The sequence below is a fragment of the Myotis yumanensis genome, unplaced genomic scaffold (assembly GCF_028538775.1).
Source record: "Myotis yumanensis isolate MYYU_CA2020_CCGP unplaced genomic scaffold, mMyoYum1.0.hap1 SCAF_3, whole genome shotgun sequence".
NCBI classification, from domain to species: Eukaryota; Metazoa; Chordata; class Mammalia; order Chiroptera; family Vespertilionidae; genus Myotis; species Myotis yumanensis.
The window spans coordinates 151,539,991-151,556,018 of NW_027223754.1; the positions used below are offsets into that span (position 1 = coordinate 151,539,991).

General features: G+C 43.5%; 1 protein-coding gene across 3 annotated transcripts in view; it reads right to left on the bottom strand.

Annotated features, from left to right (window-relative positions):
• Window positions 1-10,265: 10,265 nt before the first annotated feature.
• Window positions 10,266-16,028, bottom strand: part of MSRB3 (methionine sulfoxide reductase B3) — a 192,419-nt gene continuing 186,656 nt past the window's right edge. For all 3 annotated transcript variants that reach the window (XM_070409794.1, XM_070409795.1, XM_070409793.1), the window contains one exon: window positions 10,266-13,427. In XM_070409794.1, the coding sequence (XP_070265895.1) occupies window positions 13,269-13,427 (159 nt within the window). In that variant the 3' untranslated portion in view covers window positions 10,266-13,268. The remainder of the gene's footprint in view (window positions 13,428-16,028) is intronic.

A 16,028-nucleotide genomic window follows, 5' to 3' on the forward strand; every position in this document is an offset into this window, starting at 1 on the left:
TTCTATGGGTTAAGAATTCTAATTGATGTATGTAATTAAATATACTAGAAATAATAATAAAAACAATGCCATATACAAGGAAAGTAGGATGTATTTTTGGCTAAGAAAATGAAGTATGAAGATACATCTTTAACATAAAAAAGGAAGTAAATTTGTTCTAAAGCAAACTGGTTATTTCAGAATAGGAAAGAGAAAAATAAAGGATAAAATGATACAGAAATTTGGGGAAAGAGAAGAAAGAGAGAATTTTATTTTGTGTAGTCAAAATTTCTAAACCAGAGTGAATTTATTACAAGGGTTTTTAAAAATAAGTTTTGCTATCAATGGTGTATGTATGTAAAAAAGACAACATTTATTGTACTATTAATCTGCTTGCTCTTGATAAGACATCGTGAAAGATTTTTCTTTATATTTTAAGTAATCTGGCTGAAAAGCACAGATTTTGTTTTGTATCAAATTATTTTCCTATGCTTCATGTTATCTTATTCAGGTCTTTGATTACTTAGAAAAACTATCTTCTCAATATCGAAGAGCTAAGTTTGGTTCACAGCTATGTACCTTCTGTACCTGCCTTTAAAATCTTTAGTCACTTTGGTTAAGTAGATAATTAAGTATTATTTCATGAAGATCTGTGATCCTATTTAGTCAACTGTCCAAACTTATATCAAATTCCTAAAAATCTGATATGCAATGCTATCAGTCATAATTCCAGTTTTTATTTTAAAATGATATGTGTCTCAGAAATAATCAAATTCCTTGTTAATGCATTATAACTCTCATCAGGTATTTAATTATGGGCATTTTTAAGACTTCGGTTATTAACCGACAGTTATTGTTTTCCTTCGATGCTTTTGCAAAAGTGCTTCATCTTCAAGGATGTTCATGGAAAGCACTCAGACAAGGTCCTGATAACTTAGAGAACATACCACTGACCTGGTTAAGAATTTGCAAAAATATAAAGGAAAGCCTGAATTCATTAACCTGCTAACAGAAGTTTGCAAGCAAGAATTAATTAGACGGGCCTGAATGAACTGGCAATGACTCTAATTTTTATGATTCTTTGTTAAAACATCGCCGGTTCTTGAATTTTTTCTTTTTCAATTTTAAGGAAGCCTTTTCTCTTTAGATAACTATGATTTTCAGCAATTTGAAAAGTATACCTTCGTTAACAAAGATGAAAACAATTTTTCTCCCTACCTGATCCCAACAGAATTCAGAAACTCCTGATGAATATTCTTATTTTTGTGGTGATATAGTTATTGCATAAGTTCAAGTAACAGGACACAAATGAAAACACTGGTTATATTACCAAAGCTCTGACTGCAATGTCCTATTTGAGAGGGATAACGTAGACTCAAATATGACCAGACAGCTTTAAGGAAGTAAGGTTGACTTTATGGAGCCAATAAAGCCCCTTGAAAAATATCAGCCTAGAACTTTGGTTACAGGGTTCCCAGCAGCTTTACCAAGGTGAGTAAGAAAAGTCACTTCCTGGTAGGCCCAGGAGCCTCAGAGGACCTCAAAGAGAGAGGAATTCATCCAATCAATAGGTATTAGAGGTGATGTCTAATGGCAAGTCCTTGGCTTGGCTGAGGTTCCTTATGAAAGGTTCCAACAATGGAGATTTAAAAGCCTTTATGGTCAGACACTATTCCTGCTGCAAATATGTAAATGATCAGTCCAAATTTGTTGAAACTAGACTTAATTTGCAAACAAATTGGTTTGTTATCTTTGATAGAAATGGCAGTAATTATGGAGAAAAACTGTGTTTCAACAGAAAATATAATTACACACTTGTGGATATTAGATTATGATTGTTGTCTTTGAGTTTTTGTTTTCTTCCTGTAAATTGGACTGGATACTAAAGTCTTCTCATCTGCTCCCATGTATGGCTATAACTCTCCAAACGAATGTTTTTGATTTTGCTCCCATCCTTCTGACCTGGAATCTTTGAGAACTAAAACTGCCCCTTTTTCGAAGCCGTACAAGCTACCATGGGACAACTTGATATAAACTTCAGAAAAATCACCGCAACAGGTCAGGTATGGACAATTTTCAGGCTGATTGTTGTATGGGCCACTCAGATCACTGGACATTCCAACTGCAAACAGGAACATCTATCAAATGCCACTGTCTGCCTTCACTCCACCTGCAGATGCCTCAAGGCTGACATCTAGAAATCTTCTAGACTGGCTGCCTTCAGAACTCAGAAACTGGGATTTTAATCTGTTCCCATCATTGACCTTTATTTTTCTTTTGTTTCCATAGAAAAGCCTCTTATTAAATACTCAATGCGAATAGTTGTGCCATAAAGACCTGCATCACCACCTCCCAAAATGAGACACCGTTTAGCTGAACTGATCCCTCCTCAGGACGAAGAGACTGGTTTGATGAGGTGTGGAGCCATCTACCAACTCAGGACAAAATCAAACCTGCTTACACCAGATGGCCCAAGATGTTAAAATATTCCTCAATAGCACCCAGTCACTGAACAGGTTCGCAGGGCCCTCAAGATCTGATCACTGACCAATTTTCATGACTAGACCTTCCAAGTTGGGGACAATGGGTATGGACTGTATTTGACTATTGCCCATATAATTATTATAGAACGTGTGGCTATAATCCTACTTAGATGTTCAGTTTCTGAGATACAACATGCCCACCTCTGACTTTTTTATTGTTTTTGTTCATCCTCATCCAATAATATTATTTCCATTGCTTTTCAGAGAGTGGAAAGGAGAGAGGGAGGGGGGAGAGAGAGAGGAGAGAGAAAAACATCGACATGTTTAAGAGAGACACATTGATTGGTTTCCTCCTGCATATGCCCCATCAGGGAGCATGCCCCAAGTACATGCTCTTGACCAGGAATTGAACCTGTGACCCTTCGGTGCTGGGGCTGACACTCCAAGCGGCTGAGTCACACTGGCCAGGGCCCTACCCCTGACTTTTATTTAGCACATCAGCCACCCAGGCTGTTTAGGTCCTCACTATTGACTCTGATGCCCTGCAGCACAGGATTGTAGTGCGAGCTGGACAGGAGAGTTTCCTTTGGGAACTGCCATTTCTATCAAAGATAACAAACCAATTTGTTTGCAAGTGCCTGACATAAGCTTTGAAAGCTGAGGTATCCACTTTAAAAAAAAAAAAAAAAAAAAAAAAAGGCATTCACTTCAATGAAAGCTAGATTAGATCCCCCCAAGATGAGGCTCTTGTTTTGGAGGTTCTGTTTTATTTAGATAACTGGACACTTTCCCCCTCCCTTCTCTTCCCACACTTTAAATTCTCCCTCTTTTTTTTTTTAAATAGTTTGTTGATTTTCAGAGAGAGAAGAAGGGAGAGGAGGAGGAGAGAGAGAGAGTGTAACATCGATTGGCTGCCTCCTGCACACCCCGCTCCAGGGATGGAGCCCGCAACCTGGGCATTGCACTGTACAGGCATTCTTTCAGTGTGCAGGATGACACCCAACCAACTGAGCCACACCAACCAGAGAACCCACTCTTATATTTTAAATTCTCCAATAAAGAGTGAGCCTGGGAAACTCTAGACCCCCAACCTTGACCCCAATAAAAGAAGACCCCAGGCCCATCCTCTCTCTCTCTCTCACTATATATATATATATCTATACCTATGTCTCTCTCTCTCTCTCTCTCTCTCTCTCACTATATATATATATCTATACCTATGTCTCTCTCTCACTCTCTTTCTCTCTCTCTCACTATATATATATATATATATATATATATATATATATAGTGAGAGAGAGAGAGAGAGACATAGGTATATATATATAGTGAGAGAGAGAGAGAGAGACATAGGTATAGATATAGATATAGATAGATAGATAGATATAGATAGATATAGATATAGATATAGATATAGATAGCTATAGATATAGATAGATAGATAGATAGATATAGATAGATATCTATATATATGTATAGATATATATATGTATAGATATATAGATAGATAGATATAGATAGATATAGATATAGATATGATATAGATATAGATAGATAGATAGATATAGATATAGATATAGATATAAATATAGATATAGATATAGATAGGTAGATATAGATAGATATAGATATAGATATAGATAGATAGATAGATAGATATAGATATAGATAGATAGAGATAGAGATAGAGATAGAGATAGAGATAGAGATAGAGATAGAGATAGAGATAGAGATATATACCTGGAACCTCTCTGTGTGTCTCTGGCATGCCTTGTATGCTCCAGAACCTGTAAGTAATAAACTTTTTTTTCTTCAGAGTTTCCTGATGGTTCTATTGCAATCAGAATAAGAACCGCAAGGATGGTTCCAGTCCTAACATTGGTCTGGAAAGGGGAGATGTCAGTGGGAAGCTCCCTGGGGCCCAGGGGAGTACCCCCCAGCATTTCTAGCAGATAGCATTGCTATCATCATAGGCTGAGACTGGTACACAACACTCTCTTACTTTGCTCTCGCGTTCTTTCTTTCTCTACCCTTACCCTGTCAGGACAGTGCTGAGGTAAGGACTTACTGATTACTAGCTGACCTGCCCTGCTCTTTATCCTGAAAATCTGCCAAGTTCCTGCCCAGCCTGAATGATATAGGTGAGGATGTGTTTCCTGGGAGTTGTGGTGGTGGACACTGCAGGGAGGGGAATTGAAATCCTGAAATAAGAATAAGGTTCCCAGGTAGCCACAATCTGACAATGGTTCCATAACCAATCTAAAAATTGGGAAAATCTCATGTAGTCCTAAGGATCTGATTTGTTTCCCATAGCTTTATCCTGGGATGGCTTCATCAATGCCCCTTACTCACAGAACAGACTTCCAGGGGTTTGGAATCAGAGCTGCCTAATTTAGAACCTAAACTCACCTTCTGGCCAATACCTTTCTAGTTGGTCTAAGACTGTGGTCAGCAAACTGCAGCTTGCGAGCCACATGTGGCTCTTTGGCCCCTTGAGTGTGGCTCTTCCTAAGCCTTAGGAGTACCCTAATTAGGTTAATAACAATGTACCTACCTATATAGTTTAAGTTTAAAAAATTTGGCTCTCAAAAGAAATTTCAATCGTCGTACTGTTGATATTTGGCTCTGTTGACTAATGAGTTTGCCGACCACTGGTCTAGGACAAGGCCAGCCTCTGGGAGACAGTGGATGGGAAGAGTTCTCCCCAGACTACTCTTAAATGACATGCAGGCTTTTTCAGGTTGTCAACATTTATGAGACCTTTACCGAAACGAGTCAGGAGGGCCTGTGGAAGGAGCTTTCACACCCTATGTTGGGCACAAAACTTCTACAAGAATTCAAGGGTTACAACAGAGCTCTCAGTTATAACAGCCTCTCCCCTTATCTTTATCTTCCCTTCTGAAAAGAACTTCATTTCCTGTCTCTTTAAAGTTAAGCCCTTTGAGGACCCCAAAGTTTGACATGTTCCCTGGACTAAAGCTGAATTATGAGCCAGTTAAAGAATTTCCTGCCATGGCCAGTGTTCTAGGAGGTTAGAGCATCGGCCCATGCACCGAAGTGTCCAGGGTTCAATTCCCAGTCAAGGGCATGTACCTGGGTTTCAGGTTCATTCATGACCCCAGTCAGGGCTTATGCAGGAGGCAACCAATTGATGTGTCTCTCTCACATTGATGTCTCTCTCTCTCTTTCTCTCTATCTATCTAGATATCTATCTTTCCTCCCCATCCCTCCCTCCCTTCATTCTCTCTAAAAATCAGTGGAAAAAATATCCTCCAGTGAGGATTATCAACAACAAAGAATTTCCTAAGGTAACTGAGGATCCTTACAGATTTGCTGAAGAAATTAACATAATTTTCCAGACCTACCAGCCTGGGTTTTCTAATTCACATCAGCTAGTTCATATGCTAGTTGGTGAAGGCCTGACTTGGCATTGGATGAGGCTTGCCCAATGGGAAGATCCCAAACAGATTTTTTTAAAAACAAATTCTGATTTTGAGGAAAATGCTAGAAAAGTCACTTGAGATCTCTACTGAGCCTTTCTAAAGCCTGTTGATCAGGACAAAATTCAGATCTGCTCACAAAAGTCTGACAAATCTATTATAATCAAGTTCATATTTTTTAAAAAAAATTTGGTATTCCTCCAGATGTGGATTCTACTCAAGTAGCCTTTAACTCTGCATTTATTAATGGGCTGAACTGAGACTTTCCCCTTTTAGTTAAAAGAACCAAGATGGAATGGGAAACCATGTCCACTCTAGATTGGGTTAATTTGGTAAATAAGCTTTCTTGTACCCTAGATGAGCCGCCAGAAGTAAGACCATGAAGATTTTTAATTTTCAGCCCTGGCAAATGAAGCCCCCTCTACAAAACCCGGTCTCCTTGCTTCTGCTGGTATTGCAAAGAGTCAGCATACTGGAAAAGAGGCTGTCACAGGGTTAAGCACTTCAGGAGGCCTCAGCCTCTTAGCCAGCCTTCCCAAGGCCTTCCTCATCCCAGTGGCGGGGCCCCAAGGAACTACAGGGGCTCTCCCCAGTTCCCCCTCTTCACCGGCTCAGAGAAACTCTTCTCCAAGTTGGGAAGAAATCTCTGTCCTCTGGACACCGGAGCTCCACTCGGTGCTAACCCCGCTGCGATAAAGCGGCCCCTGCTCCAGGTGATACACAGTCCAGATAGTGGGGACTTCAAACAGCTCCGCAGGTTTCTGTCTCTGAACCCATGCCTTTTTATTTAGGACCTTTGAGAGATAATTTCTTAGTCCCTTAGTGCTTCTGCCCCTATTTATTTATTAGTCTGAGACTTCCTAGAGAAGTATCATGCCAAAATATCTTTCTCCTGAGGGAGAAAATAATCCTAAAACTTGACAGTAGCTCTCAAAATAGCCAATCAGGTGGACGAAGAGGCACTTCTTTTTCTGACAGCGCTGTAACTGGCTCTGGACCGCTGATCGTTGGTTCCTATGGGACCAGCTGCCATTCTCTTTGTGGGCAAAATCTCGCAGCGCACCGCCTCGTAAGATCAAATAGATCCCTCGAAACCCCTTCCCAGATTATTCAATCTCCCATCAGGCAAGGGGTCCTTCAAGGTATGAAGCCCATAATAGACTACAGAGCTCAAGGCCCTCGTCCCTCCAATCCTACCTATGAGAAAACCCAAGGCCTAGGATGGAGGTTTGTGCAGGACCAGGACCCCTGAGCAGTAAACAGCATTGTTATCCCTCCACACCCCGTTGTTCTAACCCTCACACACTCCTAGCTTGTTCCCAGCTGGAAACAAATTCTTCACGTAATTGATTTATGCAGTGCATTATTTAACATTCCAGGGATGGAGCTAGCCAATACCTTCGTGCCGTCACTTGGGAAGGGAAGCAGTGCACCTGGACAGTAATCCTTCAGGATTTCGCTGAGAGTCCTTCCTATTTCTCACAAATCTTGAGGCTGGTTTGGACGATGTAACTTTCTCTGAAGGTTTTCCTCTGTTGCAATACGCCGATGATTTGTTTCTTTCTCTTCCTCCCAGGTCTTCTCACAGCAAGATAGCATCCACCTTTCAGAATGTGTAGCCTTAAAGGAAAGAAAACCTCTAAAGAAAAATCAGCTTGTCTGAACCCAGATTCCATGTGTGGGGCATCTGATATCAGAACAAGGATTGCAGCGGGACCCAAGCAGGCTTCCTGGTCCTAAAGTTCCCGAGGCCCAAACCTAAACAGCATCTGTGAGGCTTTCTTGGGCTATTGCAAAACGGAATCCCAAATCTGTCTTATGGCAAAAACCTCTGTATGTTTTACTAAATAATGACAGTCCCAACCCAATTCTATGGGGACGACATGGCCTCTTAAGCCTCACAGGAGAGTTTAATGGACCCGTCTGCTCTTGGACATCCCAGAAACATGGGCACCACGATAGGCGCATAGGGTATTATAGGCAGCAACCGGGCCCTGTGGCTCGGGATAGCTCCCTTGCTGGAGCCGTTACTGCCACAGCCCTTTCGGTTTAGACCGCAAAGGAAATTGTTTTGGGATCCCCTTTAACCATCTCTGCACCCCATGCCCTAGGAGCCCGCCTGAATTCTCACCTTCCCTCCTATGAAGTCCTTTTCTTTTTCAAAAAAATACTTTTATTGATTTCAGAGAGGTAGGGGGAGGGAGAGAGAGGTAGAAACATCAATGATGAGAGAGAATCATTGATTAGTTGCCTCCTGCAGGCCACACACTGGGGATCGAGCCTGCAACCTGGGCATGTGCACGGACCAGGAATCGAACCATGACCTCATGGTCCATAGGTTGACGCTCCTCACATGACACTGACGAAGCTCCTCACCACTGCTTAACGCTGAGGAATCACCCCCGTAACGATCTGCAGGAGACTCCCCTGGGTAATGCCGATTTCTCCTGGTTCAAAGGTGGTGCATATTTGAAGAGTAAAATGGGAGTAGACTTTTGAATTCATGCATCGCACCTAAAGAGGTGTCGTCACCAAACCCTGACCGGAACTGCACACAGAAGCATGTGGCATCTGAAGGACACAGTTTCCCCAAACCAGCAGCCCAGGCTTGCACAACCTTGTCTTACTATTGCTTCTTACTTTCATTCCCTTTGTCTTTCTTAGAAGGAAAATGCCCTGGTCCACATTTCCCAATCTATTGTGAAAGGGGAAACCTCTCCAGTTGCTGGATCTGTCATCAAGAGCTTCAATCTGTCCAAGACAATAATGACCCCTTATTTCACTACTTGCAGGTTTGAGCTCCTGGTTTGGAATCGTACAGACTAAGTTTGTTACGTTGTTTTTAATTTGGCTCTATGTTCTTCTTGTTGTTCAGCTCTGTGCCTGTTGCTTGTGGAGCCTACACAGAAGCAGTTCCAGTCCACGCACCTTCCCTCCAACGTTAGCCGAATCACCCAGAAGAGATCTTTCCTAGTATTGAGGGACAAAAGGCCGCTGAAATGAGAGGATTTGACCTCTGATCAGCAATGCTTTCAGAGAAAGAGCTCTATTAAAAGGGGAATCATCTACATTTACGGTAGAGATCTTAACCAAGACAGGAATCGGGAGGGCCTATGGGCAGAGCTCTCACACCCTATGTGGGTCATGAAAACCTTACTGAACAGCCCTAAGGTTACACCGGAGCTCTGTGGCTGTGACAGCGCTCTCTCCATAGGTTCCTGGCTCACCGTGTCTGTACATATGGGGTTGCAATGTAGATCTGTTCTCTAATTCTTGGAATAGTTGAGGTGAACCCTGCCGCGGACACCCAGCAGTTTAGAGAGGCAGCTGAGCACCCCCAGGCAGCCTGCAGTAAACCCAGAAACACTACTAGGAGTTAAGGTGGTGCTCCTTGATGAGGCATCAGGACAGACAGCAGCGAAGGGCAAGAACAACTGAAAGACATGAAGCTTTGGGAAAACTGATCATCTCTACAGCAAGACAACCAGTGATGACAAATCAGGCCTTTGGGGGGAGGGGCCGGTCAGATAGAAATGCTTTTAAAATGAGCATTAATTGAATAATTGAGTTTTTATCACTAGAAGTTCCAAGGCAGCGGTTCTCAAACTTGAACAAGAACCAGAATCGCATGGCAGGCTTGCTAAAGCACCAACTGCAAAGGCCCCAACCCAGAACTCCTGGAGCAGTGAGTGGGAGAGGCCTGAACACCTGTATCAGTAACGATTTTTTAGGTGATACTGAGGCTGCAGTCTGGGGACCACACGTTTGGTGTGGGGCCATCTTGTGGGGTCGTCATCATGTCGATCTGGTCCATCGTTAACCTAAACATTATGTGACGCATGACTGTGTACAGAAACTCTTCTGCAGAGATGATTTTAAAGGTAAATTCATCTGTGAGCAATGGGCAGCTCCTAATGTATTTCCTTAGAGACCAATTCTTGAGGAGAGTGTAAGTTTCCTGTCAAATTCTTTAACGGAAACCTAGGCATCAGCATGGTATCATTCCTGTATTTTTATCCATAGAGTTCTATCAGGATGAAACTCCCCAAAGTCCATATTTGAAGCAGAAAAACACAGACAAAGCTGCTGAAGTTTCTGCTGAGGTGAGGTGAAGGTGGAGTAATTCTGCAAGTGTTTCCCTTTCCTCCCATCTTCCGAATCCCCGGAGGCCTTTCCTGGCTTCTGGGATGCCACCCGACACTGAGAGCCCCAGCTTGCACGGGCCACGCAGGTATAAGGCCCTCAATGCAAACTACAGGTTTGTCAGCCAGGCAAGGAGGTCAGCAGAGCAGCCTACTGCAAACTCCAATGGATGGTCCATGTATCTGTGCTAAAAATGAGGAGTCTAGGAATCAGGCAAGAAAACACTTTTATAAAGAAATTTTATTGCATAATTATTGTATACAATAAACATAGGAAAGGATTTTTTTTAATGAAAATTTCACATCGTTTTCAAAAGTTTTAAATTGTTTGAGAAAAAATTATTACAAAGCTATCTAAGGCAAAAAGAATATCTATCCTTCTGAACCAATGGTAATCCACTGTATTCTGTATTTCAAGCAAGACATTTTCAATTCCGTTAACCTGGAGAGGCTTTTAAATTACTATGTTATTTGCATTAAGAATGTAAATGCATCTAAAAGGAGTGCAAAGTTAAAACACATAGAAATGTTCTCTAATACGATATATACTGCTGCTTTCTTCAGAGCTGTTCTGCATGATTGTCTGGGCATACTTTGTACACACGGCAGAAGTCTGCGTCTCCTAACGGCACAGCCAGGACTGGGGCAGAGAGGGAAAGTCCCCGCATTTCCTATGCTAAATGGCATAACTCCCACAGATCACATACACCTCGCCATATTGACTCAGTTCATTGCACTCCATATCCTGCAAAAATAAATCCAGTGCTCGACAGCTGACATTATTGCTCACTGACATTTTAGTAATATATTTCCTTAACATAAGACAGAAATATACTGAAATTTGATACCACTTAAACTCAAAAGCAATCTGGAATCAAACCACATGCATACACCCCACTTTTTTTTTTTCGATGGATGCTACATTTTTCTTCAAGTTGATGCTGGGAAATGTGGTAGAATAAAAACTGGCTTCCCGTGAAACAAAGACTAAGGATTAGAAACAGAGTTCTTTGAGGGAAATGTAAGCCCTACAATAAAAATGAAGGAACAGTAAGAACCCAGCGTCCCCGGGGAGAGGAAAGAAGCCCCTCGTTTATCTTCCTTGTCTAGCCCAACACTGCGGCTCGTGTCCAAGGGACCCCGGGGCAGGCCACCACACCTAACTCGGGGGATGTGAGAAGTGCTGCGTGGACCCCCAAAGGACAGGCTCACACTGTGGCAGGAAATGTCTGGGGAGACCCACTTCTTTGGCCGACTCCACATGGGCTCGTTGGGTCACTGGATAATGTTGGGGCTCCCTCTGTGAGGTTGGGAACAGCTTCTAAGACTGTCTGGATGCTGAGGCTTCAATGATCTTAAATTTTATATCTCATGTCGACGGGGAGTGAAACCTGCAAATTCCCCGAGCGACCCTGGCCCGAGGGGAAGCACCTGGCAGTGAGGGGAGCCGAGCGTAACTTATCCGGGATTGCGGAGCTGAGGCCTCGAGGACCAGGAGTCACACCAGGACGTCAGGGCCTCCCCAGGAAGCCGGTGGAGACATAGAAGAATGCAGACATGACCACACTGACATCTCGCTTTGTCACAACTTTTCATTTTAATTTCTCATTATTTCTCTAAAACTGCCAGGTGTCCCTCTCTCTTATTTTTGTCGTGGTGCATATAAGAAAAGATGTCAATTTTCATGTTTTCAAAGATTTACAAAAATAGTATTTTCTCAAAAACTACATTTCAGGATTAGTGTTCAAGGCTACAGGGACAAAATATATCAGCCACAAAAACTGTACCTGCACACCCGGTGGCGGCGACACCAACTTGTATCAGCACGGCTCACATCCGTGCACAATGACATCCACCCCGCCGGCCTACATGTTCTGCAGCAGCTGAGCGGGGCTCCTCCGAGTAAAAGCGGCCACAACTGCTACAAAGAAAACATTTCTGGCTCTTAGCCCAACTGTTTCCATACCAATCAGCTAAGTCAGCCTCCTCTCTACTTCTTTCCATTTCAAATGCCTGGGTTTCAGCCTCATGGGCTATTAGAACCAGATCGGTTTAATTTCACCACACTGATCTTCACTGTGTGGCAAGATAATAATGTTGCCCTGAGAGTGTCAATTATTTTACAAATATTGTATGTCTCGGTTTATATGAAGAGGAGGCATGGAGAGGCTAAATGTCTTGTCTCGTGCCACACAACAGATCAGTGTCAAGGGTGAGACTCAACTCCTGGCTATTCCTATGTTAGCTCCCGCCCTCTCTCCAGAGTTCACCTGAACCTGTGCACAGAGTCCCTCCCTTTGGGTGCCATTCGCTACGCGCAGGACCCCGTCAGCTCTTCCGCAGAACACTGGCTACTTGGGCCCCAGGACATGCTCTTTGGTCTCCTCTGCTCCCTCACTTCTGCTGCCTGGCGAGTGCTTGTTCCCACAGGTTGCACAGTGGCGTTCACCAGCGTGCCCTTCCAGGCCCAGCTGGTATTAGGTGTGCAGGACAGACTTCTACAAGGCCAGGGCAGGTGTTCTTCTTTGTGAACTCTGGGCAAAATGGGGCTCCGCGTTTTACAGTTGTCTCACATTCCAAAGTTTTCAATGGAAAATAAAATAAAGGCCTCACCGTGAGGTAATGTTTACTTCTCTGCCACAACGCTCCTTGCGCCCCCTCAGATCTGGCAACAATTTAACATAAGGAAAGACTTTAGACCTTCACACCCTTTTAGTGAGAATAAACGACCTTAGCTCAAACAGTCCACAAAGCTAAGAAGTCTCGGGAGACATCACTCCATCCTTATCTGTGAAATGCCGGGGCCATGTGTCTCACAGGTCTCTCCCAGCTCCTGCCCTCAGCTCCGTCCCTGCAGCGCCCGCCCGGGGAGCTCCACTTTCACGTTCGAAGACCAAGCACTGCTGCCTCTGACGTCGGGGGGAACAAATCTCAGAAGAAGCTATGTGATGAGGAAAATTATGCCCAATGGTACTGAAGTGGCTTGTGAAGAAGTTTCACAAAGCTGTCTCGGCTCGCTAAAGTTATAAACAGTTCCGGATCTAGTCAATAGCAAAATACATTGGTGGCTAGGGCCTCTGTTTAAGCAAAAGAAGAAATATATCAATAGCACAAAACTGCCCCTGTATTTTTTTTTTTGAAAAAAATATATCTAAGATAGACAATTCTGAATTCTGTTAATAAGCTGTGCATTAAGTACACTTGTCTCCCTGGCGCCCCGGACTCTACAGCTCCGCCTTGTCCGCCTGGGTGGGGCTGCCGGCCCCAGGACCCCCGGCGGCGCTCTCTGCAGGTGCGAAAGACAAGGAGGCCGAGTTGATGCAGTATCTTTTGCCGGTCGGACGGGGCCCGTCATCAAAAATGTGCCCAAGGTGAGCACCGCACTGAAAGAGAAGAGCAACATGTAAGGGAAGAGCGTGTCCAAAGCAGGCTTTAAGAGGAACGCGAATTAAGCAGTTTAAATGGATGACCAGCCTGTGGAGAAACGATGGAAACCATCGCGGATGATTTCTAATCCGCCTGTCAATAGCTGCAAAGATGGTTTCTGGCAGGCTCTGCACCACATGCCGAGAAGAAAAAACACTAGAATTGTGCATATCAGAAATCATTTAGGAGCCACTGTATTTTTTTGATCTGTGAAGTCTCTCAGCCAGCTGAAAAATGACTGCAGTAATTTTATGAATTGAGTTGACCCTTGATCTCCTCTTGTAAGAAACATGGCAGAATAAAATCTCTCCCCCCTGGCATTACTTTTGGCTTTGGATGGGTGGGTTTCAGATATGCAGAAGTCCACTGTAAAAGATACTGTTTAACTGGCCGTGACGGAGGTGATGTTTGCCTTCATGGGCAGTAAAACTTAACATCAGAGAAGCACGGGATGTTCTCAGAACCCAGCAAAGCAATGACGAGGCTCAATGCATTTGTCCCGGGCGCCAGGACTGCAAGTGTGGCGAATGCAAACGTCGCTAGCCCACACAATCTCGTTTCCTGGCTTCCCATAGGTGGAATGCCATGCTGGCTTCTTTGCTCGCAGGAACTGCATTATTATGTGAAGAAGGAATAAGCTGTTTAGCTCAAATCCATGCTACTGACTCTCCAAAAGGCTGGGGAAGGAGCAGAGGCACAGAATCCAGACAGAGATGGGAGGGAAGGTTGATTTTGATGGTGTTTAAGGGAAACTCAGCCCAGAGAAAATGTCTCAAAAAAGGCTGGCTCACTGAGTGAAGCTTTGCACTGCCGGCCCTGACGCTGAGTCTGACTCCAGGAGACCCCGGTATAGGCCACACTCAGACCTTTGTCAGCAGGGACAGGGGTGAAGGCTACGGAGACCTTAGTGCACCGCATTCAAACAGGCTGTGAAAACACATCATTCATCATGTAACAAAGAAACCAAAGCCTAGGGCAAACGACTTCCATTCATTCATTTGATAAATATATATGGAGCGCCTGCTGAAATAAACTAGTTGCCTGATGAAGAAATCTCAGATACAGGACGATCCTTGGCCTCATGGAGCTTACATTCCTGCGGGAGAGACAGACAATCTGGACCCAAAGAAACGGTCAAGTGTGGCCGTGGAAATAAAGGTGAAGGAGAAAAAAACAGTGATATAAAGTGTCAGGTTTGAGGGCTGCCATTTTAGGGATGGTGGTCAGGAGTGGCTTTCCTGGGGCGACTTTGGTATAAGAACACGAAGTCAAGGAGTGGGTATGTAGGGGAGGGCATCTCCAACATATGGAAGAGTCAAGATTTAGGGAAGAACTTGAGAGGAAAGGCATATAGATGATTTATTCACTCTTCTCACGGCTTGTTTGTTGTGAAAAACACTTATAAATTGCAGAAAAAGAGAGTAGGAATTGACAAGGGAATAAGGCAAAGATACCAAATGGAGATGGTGCTCATTACACTAGAAAGAACTAGAATCTCAGTTTTCCCATCAAAAGTGCTAAACTCAATTCTTGAGGGTTCTCTAGTTATTAATAAATAGCACAAAGAGCAAGTTGGTCTCTGTGGCACTTCCATGTGAAAGTGCATTCTTATTTTACTGCCAGCACACTGCGTCAGCTTGTTAAAGAACTAAAAATGAACCCTGAACTGATTTGATCTATTGCCTGGAAAATATGAAACAGGCCTACAAAACAAATCTTGCATTATTTTACCACATTCTATGCAGGTTTAGGTAATATCAAGGCTGACAGCTCAGATTGCTTTTCCTTTCTATAAACAATTGAGGCCAAATTTTCAGGCATCAGCAGCTAAGATGCTCCGGTAAAAAATCCATGTGCTTCCCCAGTGGACACAGGAAAACACCTATTTCTGCTGCCAGAACAGTCAGCGTGCAGGCAGCAGGAGCCAGTGCCCTCGGTGGCCGTGGGAGCACAATTACGGATCTCACATGCCGCGCGGCGCTTTGATCACTTGGCATCTGAGAAGTGGACTTTTCACATAAAAGCCTCAGACAGGTTTTTATTTTTTAATGAGTGAATTCAGCTATCTGGGCAAAATAAACGATACTGCCTTTATTAATCATCTCCTGGACATATTTAGAAAACAGTTCTATTTACCTTCCTCCAGAAATAAAGCACCATCAGGACTGGCTTGAAGCCTTTGGGAGTATTTGTAGGGTCCTCATTTCCCAAATCATTTGTCAAAATTCCAGATTAGGGTAATTTAATCTGCTGAATGGAGCTGGTTACTGGTCTGCAGTTTCATTTGCTAAATCTGGAACTAGGCTTTTGGTTAAACAGAAAGGAAAACACAGACTCTAGATGTCCCTCGATGTCCCAGGCAAAAGACACTGGGAGGGGGGCTAGGAAGAGCAATTACATCATCTGCAAACGCCTATAATGGGTTGGGGAGGGGTAAGAAATCCTCAGCAAAGGTGTGAAAATGGACCGATGGCATCCCCGTGCTTGCCACAAGGTATTCTGCAAGAGTCGCACCGAGCTCCGATCACTGAGAAAGGAGCAACGAGTCCAAGCACAGC